This window comes from Saccopteryx bilineata, chromosome 1 (genome assembly GCF_036850765.1).
Source record: "Saccopteryx bilineata isolate mSacBil1 chromosome 1, mSacBil1_pri_phased_curated, whole genome shotgun sequence".
NCBI classification, from domain to species: Eukaryota; Metazoa; Chordata; class Mammalia; order Chiroptera; family Emballonuridae; genus Saccopteryx; species Saccopteryx bilineata.
Genome location: NC_089490.1, coordinates 85,842,743 through 85,863,708, shown reverse-complemented (window position 1 = coordinate 85,863,708; position 20,966 = coordinate 85,842,743). Strand labels below are relative to the sequence as shown.

General features: G+C 50.0%; 2 protein-coding genes and 1 non-coding gene across 3 annotated transcripts in view; 1 reads left to right on the top strand and 2 right to left on the bottom strand.

The window, feature by feature from the left end:
* Window positions 1-42: 42 nt before the first annotated feature.
* PMM1 (phosphomannomutase 1) lies at window positions 43-13,305 on the bottom strand. Its single transcript, XM_066256805.1, has 8 exons — window positions 13,154-13,305; window positions 8,672-8,789; window positions 7,449-7,525; window positions 7,228-7,319; window positions 6,910-7,009; window positions 1,932-2,007; window positions 903-1,018; window positions 43-570 (listed from the first exon to the last, which is right to left on the bottom strand). Exons 1-8 carry the CDS (start codon window positions 13,232-13,234, stop codon window positions 448-450), a joined length of 783 nt encoding a protein of 260 aa, XP_066112902.1. The 5' UTR covers window positions 13,235-13,305; the 3' UTR covers window positions 43-447.
* Window positions 5,660-5,850, bottom strand: LOC136321430 (U2 spliceosomal RNA). The gene has a single exon (XR_010728676.1). It is a non-coding gene; the product is annotated as a U2 spliceosomal RNA (small nuclear RNA).
* Window positions 13,306-17,733: 4,428 nt separating the features above from the next.
* The window catches only part of XRCC6 (X-ray repair cross complementing 6), a 62,179-nt gene continuing 58,946 nt past the window's right edge, over window positions 17,734-20,966 (top strand). The window contains exon 1 of the mRNA XM_066256885.1: window positions 17,734-17,752. The gene's annotated coding sequence lies outside the window, so the exon portion shown is untranslated. The remainder of the gene's footprint in view (window positions 17,753-20,966) is intronic.

Here is a 20,966-nt window from a genome sequence, read left to right as displayed (position 1 = left end):
TGTGCCTGGCGCCATTTTTCCATTCAGACAGAACTGACATCATACCTTATTCTGGGAACTTTAATATTTGTGATAAAGTTCTTGCAAATACAGTATACACCTTTCCCAGCGCTCTGCGCCCTGTCTATAAGAGGAAGGCAAGGCGGGTGCTGTATTGTACGGACACTCACACATGCCTATCAGTGTAGACAGAAACCCGCTCTGTTACGAAGTACAAGCAGCAGTGTAGCCAGGGCCATGAAGGAAAAGGAAGAGCCAGTCCCACCAGGAGCTGACTGCTGGAGACAGTCATCTGCACAGACCCGACCCTAGGCCTGTTGAGGTGGGCCTTGCAACAGGTAATGTGAGGCAGGTCTCCTGAGCCAGAGGGGGAGAAGCCCAGCACCCACCCAATACCAGGGCCAGGGATGCTCTTTAGGTCTGAGTGGAGTTCTCTGGAAGTCATGGTCATGCCTCATGGGCTGTCTCTGGGAAAAAGATCTCACGACATCGCTGCACTGTGTCTTGAGGGGAGACCACGCTGTGGCCCACAGTCCGGGGGTCAGCATAGATTTCAAAGTCGTTCCCACCCTGCACACAGAGAAGGCAGGGAAAGAGATGCCTGGACAAGGTTCCCAGGGTGGAGGACCAGCACCCACCCTGGCATGGGGTCCCCTCCCCATACTGGCTCCTGCAGAGCTGCCCCCCTCCCCCAGAAACACTCCTCATTGGCCTTTACCAGGTATGCCCTGACTTGCTGTGTGACGTGGGACAAGTGTCCAGCCAGTTCGGGTCCCAGCCTTTCAACCTGTATAATGGGCTGGTGAGCACTGGCTATTCTCTGGGAGTTTGCCAAGAAGTCTATTCTGCTACCCTGTGTCCTGGGTTTACTGAGGGGTGACTTGGGGCTGAATCACACTCACGGGGCTGGTCTCATTCCCAAAGAAATGGATGGTGTCAAAGCTGTCTTGGTCCAGGCTGTCCAGGCAGTAGCGTTTGTCCCAGCCCTCAGGGAAGACATCAAAGCTGATCATACCTCCTGCAGGGTCAGGGCAGACAAAGCCAGGGTGGCCCATGGGTGAGCTTGGGCAAGGACCTTCATTCATTCATTCAAAAACCCTTGAGTGCCTACTAAGCCCCAGGCACAGGGCACGGAACAGACAAGCTCGGGATCCTCATGGTAGTTTTGATCCAAATGGGAGAACAGTCAATGAATAGACCAGATCACCTCAGAGCATGTGAATCATGGGGTGGCAGGGGGTTTTGGGGAGCTGTCTAGCCAGTGTGGTCAGGGGACACTTCTCTATGGAGGTGACGTTGATCTGAGATATAAGCCAGAGTGGCTGGGGAGCAAGTACAGTCCCCAAGGCAGGTAAGTGAATAGAGTGTCCCTGTGACAGAGAAGGCCAGGAGAGGGCAGAGGTAAGGGCATGCAGGTCCTGGGGCCCCGGGCTTCATTAGGAGAGTGAGGAGGAGCCCATGGAGGGCTCTTAGAACTGGTATGACATGGTCTGTTTGTCCAGAAGGACCCCTCTGGCCACTATAGGGAATGCATGGAATGTGAGGAAACAGTGGGAGACCAGCCACATTGGAGTTAGCCAGGCAGAGCTTGGGATGAGACAGTGGGTGGCGGCCAAGGTACAAGCACTGGTCAAATTCCAGAAGCATTTTGGAATAGAGCCCTAGGACTTGTTAGCAGACTGGACTTGGGAGAGGTGAGGGAGAAAACTCAAGGGAGATGCTCCAGTTTTTGGCCTGAGCAACTGGGTGGGTGGGTGGGTGGGGGTGTTGACTGGGTTTAGGTGGGACAGCCTGGGGGGCAGTAACATATGGAGTCCTGACTGTTTGGGCTGAGCCTACCCCTGCTCTGCCCAGAGGGGTTGGAGTGCAGCCTGAAGTTGAGTGTGGGGCTCCAGTGCCAGGCCTCTCAGGCCCCCCACGGGTGGACATACCTCGGGAGAACCTCAGCCCTTTGCCGGCAAATTCAGTTTTCAGAGCTTCCACAAACTTCTCCCGGATCTTCTCCTTCTGCAGGAGGGAAGAAAGTGGACCAAGGCTCAGAGGGCCTCCACGTGCCAGGCACACAATTTATGTGAACTCACTAAGTCTTCCATGTGGATATCGTGGGACTTAACCGATGGAAAGCTGAGGCTCAGAGAGGGGCTGCACCTGTTCAAGGTCACTCAGTCATAGTGGCAGAGCCAGGGCCTGAATCCAGGTCTGTGACTGAACTCAGTGCCACATCCTGCCAGTGGGGATGTGGGTAGGGTATGTTTTTTTGTCTTTTTTTTTTTTTTTTTTTTTTTTCCTGAGAGAGACAGACACAGGGAGAGAGATAAGAAGCATCAACTCGTAGTTGTATCACTTTGGTTGTTCATTGATTGCTTCTCATATGTGCCTTGACCAGGGAGTCAAACCAAGCCAGTGACCCCTTGCTCAAACCAGCAACCTTTGGGCTCAAGCTAGAGAGATCTTGGGATCATGTCAATCAATTGATGTGATCAGCAATCAAGCTGGTGATCTCAGGGTTTTGAACCTGGTTCCTCAGTGTCTCAGGTCGATGTTCTATCCACTCCACCACCACCAGTCAGGCTGGGTGGGGTATTCTGAAGGACACGTTGGAACAGAGGCTAAAGGAAGAAGGTTGAGGAGAGAGAGCAATCTGAGTCTCAAATCACTGAGTCCACCTCAGGCAGGGCTCATCCCTGTCAGCTTTGCCCAGTTCAACAGAGCAAACCATGGCTCAGATACCAGAAATAAGCATCAGGCCCAAAGAGCACATGAAGACCTGTGAATAAGTGGCAGTGGATGCTCAGAGAGAGGTCAGCACGATACCAGGCATGGCCATAGCACCATGAAACAACGTTCATCTGCTGAACATCTCCTGAGTGCAGTGGGCTGGCAGGGGCTGGAGGATTCAGCAGTGCCTAGGAGGCCCCAGCTCACCACTCTGGGCAAGACCTTAGAGAAGTATGCAGCATATCTATAACATAGAAGAAGGGGACTTTCACTCACCAGCCTGAGGATCCCCAGCCTGGCCCTGTGGGGGCCATAGAGGGGAACAGCCATTCTGAGCCTGGAGGAACAGCCATTTTGGCTGCTGCACTAATAGGAGCCAGTGCCACAGGAGTGGCTGGCTCACTCAGTGCAGGCTCGCTGTGACCGAAGGACAGAGGTGGGCAGTCTCCATGTGGCCAAAGCAGGAATGAGAGCTCGGCTGGATGGTCAATTCACACAGAGCCTCAGGCCTGTTGGGGAGTTTGGGCCTGGGGGACCAAAAGCCACTGGGGATTTCAGGGCAGGGAGTAGAGAGCCTCATACTGAGTTTTAGTCAAAGAGTTGGGTGGGACTAGAATGGAAGGAGAGGCAGGCGACAGTTGGTAGTTTGGAGCCTAGAGAGGTGGTCCAGGGAGGACATGAGTTGTAAGACCAGCTATCACCCAGCCTAAGAGATCAAGGCAGTTGCCTGGGTTCTAGGCGCAGCTGCTGTGCTTCCTGGCTATGTGACCATGGTCAAGTCACCTAACTTTTCTGGATAAATGTTCCCAAATGGCTCCAGTTGGCTGCACCTTCTGTCTCTGAACAACCAGGCTGGTCACTAGACAGCTCCATATGACAAGTCCAGCCTCAGCAGGGACTAGCACTGTGACCTCTGGCCTTAGTCTCTTAATCTGAGGAAGGAAACTACCTATCCTTGGGGGACTAAACCAAAGGAGAATAAAGCATTTATATGAGATCTGGACTGGTATAGGGCACACAGGAGACCAGAAGGTACATGCCCCTCTCCAACACCAGATGCAAAACAACAGCCAAAGAGGAAAGAGAAGACCCTCCTTGGGGCTGTGGGGAGAGTCATTGTTGCCAGACCTTCTCATTACATTCCACAAGATGGGAACTATGATTACCCCACTTTACAGATGAGAAAGCGGAGGCACACAGTAGTAAAGCTACCTTTCCAGGTGACTAGACAGGTAAAAGGTAGAGTTGGGATTGAAAACCTGGGTGTCCTGAGAAGGTGCCACCTCTCACTATATGTGAGGAGGGGGTTCTTCTGCCAATGGTCAGTCTTAACTACTTCAAGAAAAGTTCCCATACCTGTGGGTATTGTCCCTAAGCCTCTGGACACAATGGGGGTGGGTTTCACCAAACTGGGAGGTGTCAGAGTCCCCCTGCCCTGCCTCTGGTGGAAACACCAGAGGATAGTAATCAGGGTCTTAAGTTCAAATCTTTGCAACGAATTTCCTATGTGACCTTGGGCAAGTCACTTGTCCTCTCTGAGCCTTAGTTTCCTCATTCATAAAATGGGGATAATACCATCTATTTCATTCATTCAAAAAGTATTTACTGAGCCCTTGCTATCTTCCAGGCATGTGCTGGGCACAGGGGATTCAGCAGTGAACAGCCACAGAAATCCTGGCCCTTAAGGAGCCTACAGCTTTGGCGGGGCAGCCAGACAATAACCAAGATTTAAAAAGCACATGAGGGGCCTGACCTGTGGTTGCGCAGTGGGATAAAGCGTCGACCTGGAACACTGAGGTTGCCGGTTCGAAACCCTGGGCTTGCCTGGTCAAGGCACATATGGGAGTCGATGCTTCCTGCTCCTCCCCCTTCTCTCTCTCTCCCCTCTCTCTAAAAATCAATTAAAAAAAAAATCAATAAAAAGCACATGAGGCCCTGGCCGGTTGGCTCAGTGGTAGAGCATCAGCCTGGCATGCAGGAGTCCCGGGTTTGATTCCCGGCCAGGGCACACAGGAAAAGCGCCCATCTGTTTCTCCACCCCTCTTCCTCTCCTTCCTCTCTGACTCTCTCTTCCCCTCCTGCAGCCAGGGCTCCATTGAAGCAAAGTTGGCCCGGGCGCTGAGGAAGGCTCCATGGCCTCTGCCTCAGGTGCTAGAATGGCTCTGGTTGCAACAGAGCAATGCCCCAGATGGGCAGAGCATCGCCCCCTGGTAGGCATACTGGGTGGATCCCGGTCGGGCGCATGCGGGAGTCTGTCTGACTGCCTCCCCGTTTCCAGCTTTGGAAAAATACAAAAAAATAAAATAAATAAAAAATAAAAATAAAAAGCACATGATACAGCCATTAAGAGGGGGATAGCTGCTTGGGGAGAAGTCAAATAGAGTAGTAGGAGGTACAAGGGGATGCAATGTGAAATGTAATTCTTGGAGGGGGGGGAGGCCCCACTGAGAGGGCAACAACTGGGTCTGAGGGCACAGCTGGGAAGTGGGAGATTGCCTGCTTCTTACAATCAGCAAAGAGGACACAGCCGGAGTGGAAGGTGTAAGGGGGAGAACAGAAGGTCAGATCAAAGAGGGCAGGAATGGGCCAGCATGAAAAGGCTTAGACAAATGGACTTGCTCCATCCCTGAAGGGAAAGGGGTGGGAAATTAGGGTGACAACCCCTGCAAGTCAGGGGTTAGCAGGGGAAGCACATCCAAAGGGGGACCTTGGTATGCTCTAAGCCAGGAGTCGGGAAACTTTTTGGCTGAGAGAGCCACGAACGCCACATATTTTAAAATGTAATTCTGTGAGAGCCATATAACGACCTGTGTATGTTACACATTATCCAATAAAAATTTGGTGTTGTCCCGCAACCATGAACACGAGAGGTAGGAAATGAATGTAATACATGAGAATGTTTTATATATATATATATTTTTTTTTTTTATTTGGCCCCCAGCGGGGGTGCACCGTTCCCGGAAGTACTGCAATACCGGGTCGATGCGTGGAGTGGACGGAGCAAGCTCCTATTCCATCTCCCAGCTCCAAAAATCCATTTAATATATTGTCCTCGGATAGAGGACGTATCAGATATTAAACTGATAAGAACAGATACTACACTTGATCTTAGCCAAAAGGCCGAGAAGCGATAAGAATGTTTTATATTTTTAACGTTATTATTATTTTTATTAAAGATTTGTCTGCAAGCCAGATGCAGCCATCAAGAGCTACATCTGGCTCGCGAGCCATAGGTTCCCGACCCCTGCTCTAAGCACAGATGCAGAGAGAAGGCTGAAGAGGTGGGCCTGAGCCAGGCAGACCCCACAGGACTCAGGGTACCACAGGAAGATGGAGCGCTGTCCAGTCGACAGTGGTGGCCATGGAAAGGCCATAAGCAGAGAGCAGACAGGACAGATGTGCTTTATAAGGTTTTCAAAGGCACTGCTGGAGAACAGACTGGTTTTCTGGTGTGTTGGGGGAGTGGGAGGGACATTCAGGTGAACAGATCTGAGACCGCTCTGGAAGCTGAATCAATAGGAATGGTTGTTGGGCCCCGTGGAGGATGCCCAAGGTGTAAGTTTGGCATCAGTCACCAGGGGAGGGAAACCAGCAATGTTGGAAAGATGCATATGTGCCTTCAACCATGGCACATGGTAGAGGTCCAAAAGGGTATTGGTTCCATCAGAACACTCTCCCACCAATCCATCTCACTGAAAAAAAATAAAGGCTCAGCCTGACCGGCAGTGGCACAGTAGATAGAGCATTGGGATGCGAACGACCCAGATTCAAAACCCCAAGGTTGTTGGCTTGAGCACAGGCTCATCTGGCTTGGGACACAGGGAGTCCATCTTGAGCACAGGGTTGCTGGCTTAAGCGTGGGATCATAGACATGACCTCATAGTTGCTGGCTTGAGCTTGGGATCATAGACATGACCCCATGGTCACTGGCTTGAACCCAAAAGTTGCTGCTGGCTTGAAGCCCAAGGTCGCTGGCTTGAGCAAAGGGTCACTCGCTGTGCTGTAGCCCCCCCTTCCCGGTCAAGGCACATAGAAGAAAGTAATCAATGAACAACTAAGGTGCCACAGTGAAGAATTGATGCTTCTCATCTCTCTCCCTTCCTGTCTGTCCCTCTGTCTCTCTTTCTGTCACACAAAAAAGAAAGGCTCAGAGAGATTGAGTGACTGAGGTCCTACAGCTTAAGGTGGTACCTTGTCCAATTCGGAGAACTCAATTCGCTCCTCCAGGGTGCAGCTCCGGCCGATGGGTGAGATGTTCAGCATGCCATTCCGGAACTCGATGAAGGTTCCACTGATGGTAATGGGGATGGGAGAGAGGACGGGAGCCGGAGAGGAAGAGAGAATGTCCCTGAATTCAATCCAGCCTCATTCGCACTTCACAAGGGACAAGAATCTACCCCAATAAATCAGGCTGGAGCATCTCTAGGTCTCATGGAGAGACCTTCCTCTTCCCTGCTCAGGCCCAGAATTGGGAGGAGGGGCTGGACAACAGGAGGGGCAGGGTCTCACCGCTTCTTGGGAAGTCTGAGCAGGGCCATGTAGCGGAGGCAGAAGTTGATCAAATCCTGTAGCAGTTCCTCCCCTAAGTGGTTCTGGATGGTCTGGGCAAGGAAGACAGGGCTCTGAGCATGGTGGTTATGGTGCCACTCCCCCCACCCAGGACAGAAGGAACCATGGACTATCTCATTGTGGAAAAGTATCCTGGGTTAGGGCCCTGGGAGAGCACTAACCTGCTTGGAGAGCAGTTGTCCATGCTTATACTGCACTGTTCCATTCTCGGCAAACACATAATCAAATTTCTCGATGACTTTTGGGACACAGAGAGTCCAGGGAAGAAATACAGAGCATGAGACCAGGTACCCAGAGCCAAGAGAGAGATAAGTCCACATTTCTTGGTTTGGCGTTCAAAGCCCATTTGTTCCATTCTGAACCTGCTTCTCTATACTTCCCACCTTCTGCAGCTTTGGTTTTATACAAACAAGCAAAGAAACCAGTCCCACCTCAAGGCTCATGCTGGTTGGTCTTCTACCTGGTATGCCCTCCTTCTTCCCTCCCTCCCTGTCTACTCCTCCAAGACCTGGCTCCCTCTTCTGGAAGTCTTCCAGGACTGTCCAGCAGAGGGCGTCATTTCTGTTCCACGCTCCCACCATCCCTCTGTAAAGGGGCTTCTGTTTTGTTTTACAGCTTCCATCACTGTGTTGTCAGGGCTGGTTGCGGGAGTTTTCAGCTCTGGCTGCCTGAAGAAGTGACTGGAGTAAGCAGGAGGGGGTAGGCACAAGAAACACAGCCAGAGGCTGTTGCAGGGTCCAGGGGGAGGTGATCCCCTGGACAATGGTGGGGTGGTTGAAATGAAGACACGGACACATAGGGAGATATTTCTGGACTGGCTGGAATGAACAGGGAGTGGTAGGAGGGAAATTCAAGGAAGTTTCTGGTTTGAGGAGCTGACCTCCCTGAGCTAAGATCAGGAACTCAGCTAAGAACAGGGGCTTGGGGTCCAAAACCTTCCGAGGTGACTTCAGTATCCTCCTCTGTAAAATGGGATAATCGTGTCCACCCTATAGTTGTGAGGATTAAATGAAAGGAAGTTAACAGTTATTTTAAACAAATGGTAGCCATTATTGATTATGCCCATTTTAAAGATAAGGAAATTAAGACTCAGCAGGGAGAACTGAGAAGGTAAACTATCAATACATAAAGGCAGGATTCTGCCTGCTTTGTTCTCTGCTGTTTCTCAAAAAAAAAAAAAAACAGCAGTGCTTGACACGACAGGTGCTCACTAAATGGTTGCTGAAACCACGAGGGAAACCTCTGGCTGTTCCCTCTACTTCCTTCCAATGCCCCACAGAAGTAGCATTGGGTCTTTGAAGGCACATTGGTCCAGGAATCTCCCAAACTCTTTACCCCTACCCCCACCCAAACTACGGAGCTGGTTCTGGCCTCCTCCTCCTACCTTCATCCCCCTCTCCCAGCTGCTCAGCGATCTTAGAGTAGTCAGAGCCGCCCACCACACCGATCTGCACCCTACTTCGCAGCTTCTGCAGGAAGGCAGCCACTTCAGGGTCAATTTTCTGCAGCAGAGCAGGGAAGCACAGGATTTTGACTGTCAGCATGTCCGGGGCCTCCACTTAGCCCTCACAAGGTGCTCAGAATCTAGGGAGCCCATATTCCACTGGATCTGAGGCAGTTCAAGGTTTAGAACACAGATCTTAAAAAATGAGATGCGCCCTGGCCAGATAGCTTGTTTAAGCATCGTCCCAATACACAAAGGTTGTGGGTTTGATCCCTGGTCAGGGCACATACAGAAACAGATCAATGTTTTCTGCCTCTCTCTCTCTGTTCTTTTCTCTCTTTCTCTAAAATCAATGGATAAGTTAAAAAAGAAAATCAGATGCACTTGGGTTCAAACCCTGGCTCTTGTCCCTCAATAGTGGGCTGACCTTGGACAAATGGCATTGCTTTTCTTTGCCTTCTTTGTTCTCTAGAAGCGCCCATCTGCTTCTCCATCCCTCCCCTCTCCTTCCTCTCTGTCTCTCTCTTCCTCTCCCGCAGTGAGGCTCCATTGGAGCAAAGATGGCCCGGGCGCTGGGAATGGCTCCTTGGCCTCTGCCCCAGGCACTAGAGTGGCTCTGGTCGCAACAGAGCGACGCCCCGGAGGGGCAGAGCATTGCCCCCTGGTGGGCAGAGTGTCGCCCCCTGGTGGGCGTGCCGGGTGGATCCCGGTCGGGCGCATGCGGGAGTCTGTCTGACTGTCTCTCCCTGTTTCCAGCTTCAGAAAAATACAATAAATAAATAAATAAATAAATAAAAATAAAAATAAAATAAAATGGGGATCACAGTAGCAACACCTGGAGAGGGTCACTGTTAGGAAGTGTGTGGAAATGTACAAGCAATTAACTGGTGACTGATTATGTGAAAAAGATTCCCCATTATGGAAATGTCAACTAATGTTTACAAACATTGAAATATTCAAAGCTGACAATGTTAAGAGTAGATGACGATACAGGGGAAACAGGCACTTTCAAATGCTGCTGGTGAGAGTGTAAATTGGTACAGCTTTTTTTGGAGGGTAATTTGGCAAGAGCTATTAAAACTTAAAATGAATGTGTCCTGTCATCCAGATTTCCATTCTCTTGTCTATGTGTATATGGAGGTCCATCGAGGTATGGTTTGTAATAGTTGAAAACTGCAGACAACTGACATGCTTGTCAATCAAAGAATGGCACATACCTGTTCTGAAATATTATACTGTGGTTAAACAGAATAAGGCAGGCCTGTATTTCTAACATGGGAGAGTCCCAAGACATGCTAATTGTCAAAAGCAACTTTCAGGGAGGCACACAAAGTATGCTGTATGATACTAATTTTTAAAAAATTTATTTTATTTATTGATTTTAGTGAAAGAAGAAAGGAGAGGGGGAGAGAGAGACAGAAACATTGATCTGTTCCTGTATGTGCCCTGACCAGGGATCGAAGTGGCAACCTCTGTGCTTCAGGATGACGCTCTAACCAATCAAGCTATCTGGCCAGGGCTACCACTTAGTTTTTTAAAAAGCCTTATAAGAGCCTTGGCCAGTTGGCTCAGTGGTAGAGCATCCACTCAGCGTGTGGATGTCCCGGTTCAATTCCTGGTCAGGGCACACAGGAGAAGAGACCACCTGCTTCTCCCCCCTCCCCCTCCCTTCTCTCTCTCTTCCCCTCCCACAGCCAAAACTCCACTGAAGCAATGGCCTGGAGCAATGGCCCCAGCACTGAGGATGGCATCAGGGTCTCCGCCTCAGCCACTAAAATGACTCCAGTTGCAATGGAGCAACATCCCAGATGGGCAGAGCATCACCCCCTAGTGGGCTTGCTGGGTGGACCCAGTCAGGCACATGCGGGAGTCTGTCTCTCTGCCTCCCTACCTCTCACTTAAGAAAAATACACATAACAAACAAATACATAAACAAACAAACAAACAAGCCTCATAGCCTGACTAAGCAGTGGCACAGTAGATAGAGCATCACACTGGGACGCGGAGGACCTAGTTTCAAAACCCCGAGGTTGCTCATCGGTTTCAGTGCGGGGTCGCTGGCTTGAGCATGGGATCATAGACATGACCTCATGGTTGCTGGCTGGAGCAAGGGGTCACTCGCTCTGCTACAGCCCCACAGTCAAGGCACATAAGAGGAAGCAATTAATGAACAACTAAGGAGACTAAGAAGCTGCAATGAAGAACTGATGCTTCTCATCTCTCTCCCTTCCTGCCTGTCTGTCCCTCTGTCTGTCTCTCTCTGTCTCTGTCACAAAAAAAAATCCTTTCTCTGAAGAAAAAAAAAATAAAGCCTCATAAAACAATGCTTAATATTTTCTCTGGGAAAACAGATCCACATATAGGTCTGAAAGGAAGCCACACAACAGGCAATCAGATTACTTTGGGGAAGGTTGGATTCTGACATAGTCAGAGGGGACTTTAGCCTTCTCTGTCGTCTTCATTCTTTACAAGAGAATGTATTTATGAATACTTGTAGAGTTAAAAATTAACTTTTAAAAAGCACTAAGGCACCCTGGCCAATTAGCTCAGTTGGTTAGAGTATCACCCCGAATGAACAAGGTCAGGGCACACACGGAAAGCAACAAATAAACACAGGACTGAGTTTAACAACAAATGAATGCTTCCTTCTCCCTCCCTCCTCTTGCCTTTCCTCTTCTCTGTCTCTCTAAAAATCAATCAATAAATAAAAAATTAAGCCCTGGCCAGATAGCTTGGTTGGTTGGAGCGTCATCCCAAAGAGCAGAGGTTGCTGGTTCAACCCCCGATCAAGGTACATACAGGAACAGCTCGATGTTCCTGCCTGTCACTCTCTCTCTCTGCCATTCTCTAAAAATAAATATAAGAATTAATTCATTAAAGTAAATTAAAAAAATAAAAAGCACTAAGAAAAGTCCTTAGGCTGAGAAGCTTAGCTCGGTTGGTTAGAGTGTTGTTCTGATATGCCAAGGTTGAAGAGGGTTTGATCCCTGGTCAGGGCAAACATACAAGAATTAGTGCATATATAAGTAGAACAACAAATCAATGTTTCTTTCTCAAATCAATAATAATAAATGCACTAAGGACATAATGAACAGCACTAACACACTGTTCTTTTTATTTCTTCAATTTATTTATTGATTTTAGAGAGAGAGAGGAAGGGAGAAAGAGACAGAAACATCAATCTGTTCCTGTATGTGCTCTGACCAGGGGGATCCAACCTGTATATTAGATGATACCCAATCAACCAGCCAACCCAGCTATGGGGCCGGGGCTAACACACCATTCTTGTACAGGCTGATGGGTCGTAGGAGCAAAGAGTCAGAGGAAAGGGTGGGGGCTGTTCCTAGACCCTGCCACTCTCCCTCCACTGTCATCTTTCTCCCATCCCTGAGGACTCAGAGTAGCTGTAAGGCAGGAAAGCCTGAGTCCTCCCTGGGCCCCCAGGGCCCTCCCATTGGGTAAAGGATGAGGCTTTTGGGGCCTAAGAGAGATGCTAAGACCTGGGTTCCCACTAGCTGTAACCCAGCTGTACTGGCTCTCCGCTCTAAGAGACCCCTCAGTTGGTCCTTTTGGTCCCAGACTGGAGAGTGGAGTACACTCAGGGCTGACAAAAAAGAGGCCTGTTTATCCAGGCACCCAGCTGGTGAGGATGGGTCTCGGGGCTCATCCAGGGTGAAATCCAAAGGGAGAAAAACTGGGTGTGGAGCACAGGTTGGAGGATGAACATAGTGAGATGCCTTTAGAACTGTACTCCACCCTCTCAGTGCCACAATCCCCAGGTTAGGTCTGGAAACTCTCACCTCCAGGTGGGCAGATCCCACACTCAACCAAAAAGGTACAGTAAGCCCTCCCTCCTTCCCTCAACGGTTGGGAGTGGGAAGTAAAGTGGAAGAGGGGTTTCATAAACTAGACCCAGGCCCAGGCCTGTAAGGTCGGGTAGGATGGTTCTGAGACACGTCCCTAACCGCCACTAGATGGCGACTCTGACGCTTGAATTCACTCCAAGCCCCTTCTGAAACCCCGGTTCAGACATCAACTTCCGGCTACTGGTGCGTTCTAGGGCTGAACTAGGGTGACAGCTCCGGCTGGGGAGGCGGGGGCCTTCGGAAGCCAGGCCCTGGTGTGTGGAAGCCTGGCAGAGGGGTAAGGAAGGAAGCTAGGCTCCCGCTCGCAGCCTCCTCTCTCCAGAATCTCCCCAGCCGGGATGCTGGCGGGCAGAAGGTGGTAGCGGACGCTCGCGGGTTGAGACGTGAGGGCCCGGTTGTCCCTCACTCCCAGTGGGCAGTCCCTGGGAGTTAGGGGTCCGGTACCAATGCAGTTCACACTTGGTCATAGAGGTCCGGGCTGCTGCAGGCCCCACATTCGGCCTCCGGGTGTCCGCGTGACAGTTCCGACTGGAGCTTCCGAACGTCGGGGCCCTACCTGGCGAGCCGGCGTGAGCGTCCCGTCCACGTCAAACAGGCAGAGGACGCGATCCCTCCTTCGGGAGCCCTCAGCCGTCATCGCTATGGCTGCAGCTCTGCGCGCCAGGAAGAGTCGGGAGATGTGGCTGCCAAAGCCGCGCCCGGAAGAGGATGGATAGGGCGGGGCCTTGAAAGCGCAGAGCTAGGAGGGGCGGGGCCCTCAGTCAGGCCTGCTTGCACAGACGCATAAGGGCGTGGTCTGGGCGTGGTCTAATAGGAGGGCGGAGCCTGACTGTATTAGCCGGATCTGAGCAGACTCCTAAGGATTCTGATTGCACCAAGCAGAGAAGGGGACGGAGCACAGGCCCGCTGTAACTGTCGGATTGTTTCAACCCACACGGAGGCGGGGCCTAGGCCCCTCAGGGTGTGAGAGTTAGTACCCAGAGGAAAGGGGCTGGGCCAGAGTTGGTAAGTGGTGGGTTGATTCTGATTGCTTGTGTGTGTGTGTGTGTGTGTATATGTGTGTGTGTGTGTGTGTGACAGAGACAGAGATAGAGAGAGGGACAGATAGGGACAGACAGACAGGAAGGGAGATGAGAAGCATCAATTCTTCATTGCAGCACGTTAGTTGTTCATTGATTACTTTCTCATATGTGCTTTGACGGGGTGGGGGCAGGGAGAAAGAGGAGGCGGGGCTACAGCAGAGCAAGTGACCCCTTGCTCAAACCAACGACCTTGGGTTTAAGATAGTGACCATGGAATTATGTCTGTGATCCCACACTCAAGCCGGTGACCTTGGGGTTTCCAACCTGGATCCTCTGCATCCCAATCCAAAGCTCTATCCACTGCACCACTGCCTGGTCAGGCCTGATTACATCTTGTGATGGAGGGGCTGGACAGGAGCAGGGCCTTGATTTCACAGTGCAGGGCCAGGCAGTGCGGGGGTGGGACTGCCTGCCATCAATCACTCTATGATTTGCCCCTCCCTGTGAATGCCTTTGCCCTAAAAATCTTGAACTTGAGGAAATTTGATGGCCTTTGCTCAGGCTCTGGACTTTACCAGATGGCTTTCTGTAAAGCCAGTATTGACAGCCACCATCACAGCTGCCTGGCCAGTGCAGGTTCGCATTTGATTCGAACAGACAGTAATGAAAAACAGAGCCAAGAACTGGTAGGCCATTAGCTTTAATTCTAGCTTGCACCTGGCGGGCAAGAAATACACACAGTGGGAAGACACTTCCCTTCCCATTCAGGACTCCCGAAGCCACTGACTTATCTGAATTTCCTAGAATCAAAGGTTTCTAGCTCACCAGCCTTATTCACCTCTGTTCCCCATCTCCTTCTCTTTGCACAAACTCTGCACAAACTGGAGCACTCCACCATCTTGGCTGTTTCTCCTCTCCTCCACATGGTCTTTCTCTGCTTTCCTCTTCTCTAATGCTAATCTCAGGAGCCAAGAGAGAGCAAGCTCCCGGTCTGCCCCATTTTATAGAGTAGAAATCAAAACCGGCCCTGGCCGATTGGCTCAGTGGTAGAGCGTCGGCCTGGCGTGCGGAAGTCCCGGGTTCGATTCCTGACCAGGGCACACAGGAGAGGTGCCCATCTGCTTCTCCACCCCTCCCCCTCTCCTTCCTCTCTGTCTCTCTCTTCCCCTCCCGCAGCCGCAGCTGAGGCTCCATTGGAGCAAAAGATGGCCTAGGTGCTGGGGATGGCTCCTTGGCCTCTGCCCCAGGCGCTAGAGTGGCTCTGGTCGCGACAGAGCGACGCCCCGGAGGGGCAGAGCATCGCCCTCTGGTGGGCGTACCGGGTGGATCCCGGTCTGGCGCATGCGGGAGTCTGTCTGACTGCCTCCCCGTTTCCAGCTTCAGAAAAATACAAAAAAAAAAAAAAAAAAAAAAAGAAATCAAAAGCTTTAATCCAAATACAAACAAGGAAGTCTCTGACACAAAGTCACTTAGGGTGGGAAAGGCTTAGTCTTAAAACTAAGCCTTAGGGTATAATGACCCTGCTTGCTTACAGCCTGTACCCCACACCCAATGCAAACTATGAGCGAGCAAACCAATATATCATATTTATAAACTTATTTGATCAACACTTTCCCTCTGTTATTCTTGCTGTCATTCTGTCCAGGGGTTGCCCTTTAGCTTGAGGCTATGCCTGAAAAGGGATTTTTGCTATATTTGTCATCCTTGCCCTGATGCCTGTAATCAATATGACAGTTTTGTACATATAGAGACACACTCATCCACACACCTATGAGTGGCACTGTTGTGCACCATGCTTTTGATGGCCTGTTTTTTTTTCTGTCTGAGTAACTTCCCTGAGGAGACTACTGGAGTCAGAGTCCAGAAAACTGCAGTTTGGTTACTGCTTCGTCATCTATATAATGGGGACATAATCCCCACCTGATAGGACTATACAAGGTGAGATAGTAATAACTGATATTTATCTATCCTTTACGATGTGCCAGCCATCATACTGGGCACTTGACAACATGTCTTCGTTCACTCTCACGAAAGCTCTAGGAGGTGTTATTGTTTCCACTTGATGAAGAAAAAGGAAAGGGATGTGCCCAAAGCTGCACAGAGCACCTACTTGGCTGACAGGGCTGAGACCAGGGTGAGCTGGGTGAGTGAGGTATTTGCTGCAGGCACAAAATTTAAAGCGGCACCAAAAAGCTCAGTAATAAAGATAAAGTGTCTTTTTTTTTTAAGATTTTATTTATTTATTTTAGAGAGGAAAGAGAGAGAGAGAAGGGAGGGAGGAGCAGGAAGCAGCAACTCCCATATATGCCTTGACCAGGCAAGCCCAGGGGTTTGAACCCGCGACCTCAGCGTTCCAGGTCAATGCTTTAGCCACTGCGCCACCACAGGCCAGGAAAGATAAAGTGTTTTGATGTAATTTTTAAAAATTTATTGATTTTAGAGAGAGTGAGAAAGGAGGGGGGCAGTGGCAAGTGGGAAGCATCAACTTGTAGTAGTTGCTTCTCGTATGTGCCTTGACCCGACAAGCTTGGGGTTTTGAATCAGCGACCTCAGCATTCCAGGTCGATGCTTTATCCACTGCACCACCACAGGTCAGGCTGATGAAGTTTTTTTGTTTAGCGAGAGAGAGAGACAGAGAGACAAACAGGGATAAACAGACAGGAAGGGAGAGAGATGAGAAGCATCAACTTGTAATTACGGCACTTTAGTTGTTCATTGATTGCTTTCTCATACATGCCTTGATCCCCGGTCAAGCCAGCAACCATGGAGTCATGTCTATGATCCCAGGCTTAAGCTGGCGACCCCATGCTCAAGCTGGTGACCCCATGCTCAAGCCAGTGACTTCGGGGTTTCAGCAACCTTGGGGATTTGAACCTGGGTCCTCAGTGTCCCAGGTTGAATGCTCTATCCACTGTGCAACCACCTGGTTAGGTAGGATGATGTAATGTTTTTAAAATCAAAATTAATGCAAAAAAAAAGAAAAAAAAGCCTGATCTGTGGTGGCACAGTGGGATAAAGCATCGACCTGGAACACTGAGATCACCGGTTCGAAACCCTGGCCTTGCCTGGTCAAGGCACATATGGGAGTTGATGCTTCCTGCCCCTCCCCCTTCTCTCTTTCTCTCTCTTCTCTGAAAAAAAAAAATGGAATAAAGTCTTTAAAAAATTAATGCAAAAATAAAATCATAATGATTAAAATATTAAAAACTTTAAAAGACAGAATTAATAATTGTGCTGAGGAATCAAATTGGAGCCTGAGGCAAAAGGAAAAATCTTTCTAGGCTCTGCAGCATAGTTTGGTTCACTTGTTAGATAAATGTGTAATTAGACACTGTTGTGAGTCCTGGGAGCACTATAGGGACCAAAACAAGAAGGTGTTATTTTTCTGTTGGATGCAGACAGCATCCATCTCCATGGAAGACTGAACTCTTTCCCCTGCACCAGATTTGGTCTCTGTGACTCTGGCCACTGGCTAGTCAGGAGCCTGTGGATAGAGCTGTAACTGCCCAGATTATTCTCTAATATCTCTCACAGCTAACACCTGTTCCATTGCTTTAAAATTCCAAGGGAATTGGTTAAATACAAATGTCTGGACCTCACCCCGATGCTGAAATCTGGAAGCTGTAGGATGGGGTCCATAGGGCAGGAAGTGCATGTCTGCTATGGGTTGGGTCCACCTCTTCAAAGACAAAGATAAGCTCCTAACAATAGCACCCCAGTGCTTAGACCTGTAGTGAAGTTTCCTTACAAATGTCTTTCACAGCCTCTCCCTGAATTCTCACCACAACCCATTTCAGCGATGAGGACACTGAAACTTAGAGAGCTGGAGTGAACTGCCCTGAGACCCAGACCCAGAAAGACCAGGTGGGGTGGCTGTTATGGCCATCAGTATGTCCCTTTAAGAGGGAGATTCATCCCTGGCAACTGGTGTTCAGAGGGGCCCCTGGAGAGGCCCTGGAGAAAGCGAGGAGCAGCTCTGGGGAAACTGGGACTGGGAGGACTGGGTGTTTCTAGAATACCAAAGGAAGCCAGGCCTGAAGACAGGGGGTCGGAGACCCCAGCCTGACAAGATTCTGCTCAGGAAGGAAGGAAAATGGGGCTCTTCTGGGCCAGACAGAGGCTGAGGTTTGCAGGTTAGTGACTTACATGTTTGCTTTGTGCAATGTAGCTCATACCTTGAGCATTTCATTTACTTTTGCCAGAATCCTCTGAGATGAGTACCCCTATATTCAATTCACAGATGTAGGTACTGACACCAGAGAAGTGAAGTGGTTTTCCTGGGTCACATAGAACAGTCAGGATTCACATTTGAGTTCTATTTTCCTAAAACCCATGATACTTTTCCCTGGCCTCTTAGTGGAAGGCTAAGTGTCAATGTGCTGCTGAATGAATACAGGGTGTTGACCCTCCATAAGGCCAGGTGCTGTGGGCGTGCAAGTTCACATCGGATTTGGCAGACGGTAAAGGAACTGGAGCAAGAGGATGGTGGGCCATTCCGTTTATTAGTCTCGCAACACGGATGAGCAAGCAGGCAGGGCAAAACTGCTTCTCTCTCTCTCTCTTTCTCTCTCTGCCCAGGCTGACAAGTAAAAACCCCTTCTCCCGCAAACAATAGCAAACGATGGCTCCTCCCAAGCAGGCAGGCAATCCACAATTTACAATCTGCCACCCTGAGGGCAAGCACCCTGCAGCCTTACATAGACTATACACACATGGTGCTGCCCCGCGCCCAAGCTCCAATCAGGCAAAGTACTGCAAGCAAGCCTAACACACCTGTTTGGCCAACATTCTCTTTTCCCTATCTGGAGTGTGACTTTTTTTTTTTAATTTTTAAAAAATTTATAGATTTTAGAGAGGAAGGAAGACAGAAACATTGATCTGTTTCTGTATGTGCCCTGACCAGGGATTGACCTGACAACCTCTGCACATTGGGATGACACTCTAATCATAGCTTTCCAGCCTGGGCTAGAGTGACCTTCTGAAGGTGGACAGTCCTAGCCGGAGAGGGTAGCCCAGGTCTAGTGAGCGTACAGTCAGACTCATAGTTCTTGGGGCTGCACCACCCAGTCAGGTGATCTTGGTGCATCTCTCCCACTCTCTGAACCTGTTCCTCGTCTGTAAATGGGACTGTAGTGCAGGGGAGGAGATATGCTTAGTCTCTGCAAAGAGCAGGTCAGGGCTGTGTTGTTTTTTTTTTTAACTTTTGTTTTTTCCTTGAGAGAGAGAGGGAGGGAGAGAGATAGAGACACACACACAGGAAGGGAGAGAGATGAGAAGCATCAACTTGTAGTGGTTTCACTCTAGTTGTTCATTGATTGCTTCTCATTTGTTCTTTGACTGGGGGCTTAAGCCAAGACAGTGACCTCTTGCTCAAGCCTGCGACCTCGGGGTTTCAAACCTGGGGCCTCAGCATCCAAGCAGAGCTTACATTGTTTTCACAATAAACAAGTGTGTTGGATTTAAACAAGCTGAAGCATGCATGTTCAGAGGTGATTTGTGGAGGGAGTAGAGGCTGTTGCTGGGTTGGCACAGGCCCCCTTGAGGCTCCCTCAGTCTAAGCCAGTAGGGACAGAGATGGCTAGGCCTCAGCACTGCCCCAACTGGGCATGGACAGCAGGGACAGCAGCCTCCTGACTCCTAGGTTTAGTGATGTTTAGCTCAGAGCTGAGCCCTGTGAGACCTTGGGCAAGTCACTCCTCCCCTCTCTTGCCGGAGGTGAGAGAGGAGTCCCACAGGACGGGCCTTAGAGACTTTCATAGTTTTCATTCAACAGAAGAAACTGAAGCCCAGTGAGGGGAAGGCCTGATCAAAGTATTTGAGACAGAGGCTCAATTGAGGTCCATCTAAATACAGGTCCAGCGTGTTTTGTGATTTGCGATTTGCCCCTCCCTCTAAATGTCAGTGTACCAGGAACAGAACTGGAAGATTCACTCTGTGATGCCAGCTCTATGCCAGACCATGTGCTGGTGCTGGGCATTCAGGTGACACAGCTGGGCCCTGTGACAGCTTGGTGGGAGTGTGCAGAGAGGCACCCACAGAAGGGAGCCAGCCAGCTCTGGGTGGGGAGAGTTCAGGAGAGCTTTTCAGAGGAAGTGCTGGTGCTGGGCCTATAGCACTAGGTAAGGGGTTGCTTCTAGGATAGCAGGGGAGAGGTGATCCAGGTCCAGCAAAGGGTAAATCAAGGCCAGAGGTGGAAACCACAGGCAGTGATAGGGTCCGTGCTGTTCTAGTAGCACAGTCTAGGGGTTGGAGAGGTCTGGGTTAAATTCAAGAAGGGCCTTGATAAATGTTTCCCCGTTGCTCTTTGGAGGCCACGGAATGGTTGAGATGTGTGGGAGGAAGCAGGGAATGCTCATGTGACCTGCCAAGTTTGGCAGTGGGCTGGGCCTTGGGATGGGGGTGGGAGGGGCGCGCGCGGGTGGTGTCAACAGTGCCACCTGGTGTCCATCTCTCTCACTGCAGCGTGACATTGCCTGCTCTTTTCAGCCCGGGAAGTGGTGAGACAGAGATCTCTGCATGGGACTCTGGGGTCCCCACCAACCTTGTAGACCCCTGCCCCCTTCCAAAGCAGCCAGGCTTTGTAGCCAAGGGCTCACAATCTGGGATATGTCAGATTCCTACATGCTTCTTTGCTTGCCTTCTCTTAGGCCCAAGCCCCTATGTGAGCCTGAGGAAACATAGGTCTTGTGGTACAACCGCAGCCTGGGCAGGAACCTTCCCTACCACACATCTCACACTCCAGAAAAGGTCCTGCTGCCATGCACACATCTGTTACTGTTCTTACTCTTACCTTGCTGGAGCCTCACTATATGTTGAAAGAATGAAGCCAGTTACCACACATGTTTAGCATGTGTCTTCAAATCCACAGGGACATCTGCAAAGATGTTCACAAAATGCTAACATCTCTCAGAATGATGGAATTTTAGGCGACTTTTCCCTCTCATCTTTGTACTGCACTTGGTTGCCTATACTTTCTAAATATATATAATCTTTATTTTAATTTTAATTTTTGACAGAGACAGAGTGAAAGAGAGGGACAGATAGGGACAGACAGGGAGAGAGATGAGAAACATCAATTCTTCATGTGGCACTTTAGTTGTTTATTGATTGCTTTCTCATATGTGCCTTGACGGGGCGGGGGGGGGGGGCTACAGCAGAGTGAATGACCCCTTGCTCAAGCCAGCGACCTTGGGCTTAAGCTGGTGAGCTTTGCTCAAACCAGATGAGCCCGCGCTCAAGCCTGAGACCTCGGGGTTTTGAACCTGAGTCCACTGTCTGGTCAGGCTATCATCAGTTCTTATCTGTAAAGCTTGCAACCAAACAAATGCAGCATAACCAGACTCAGCA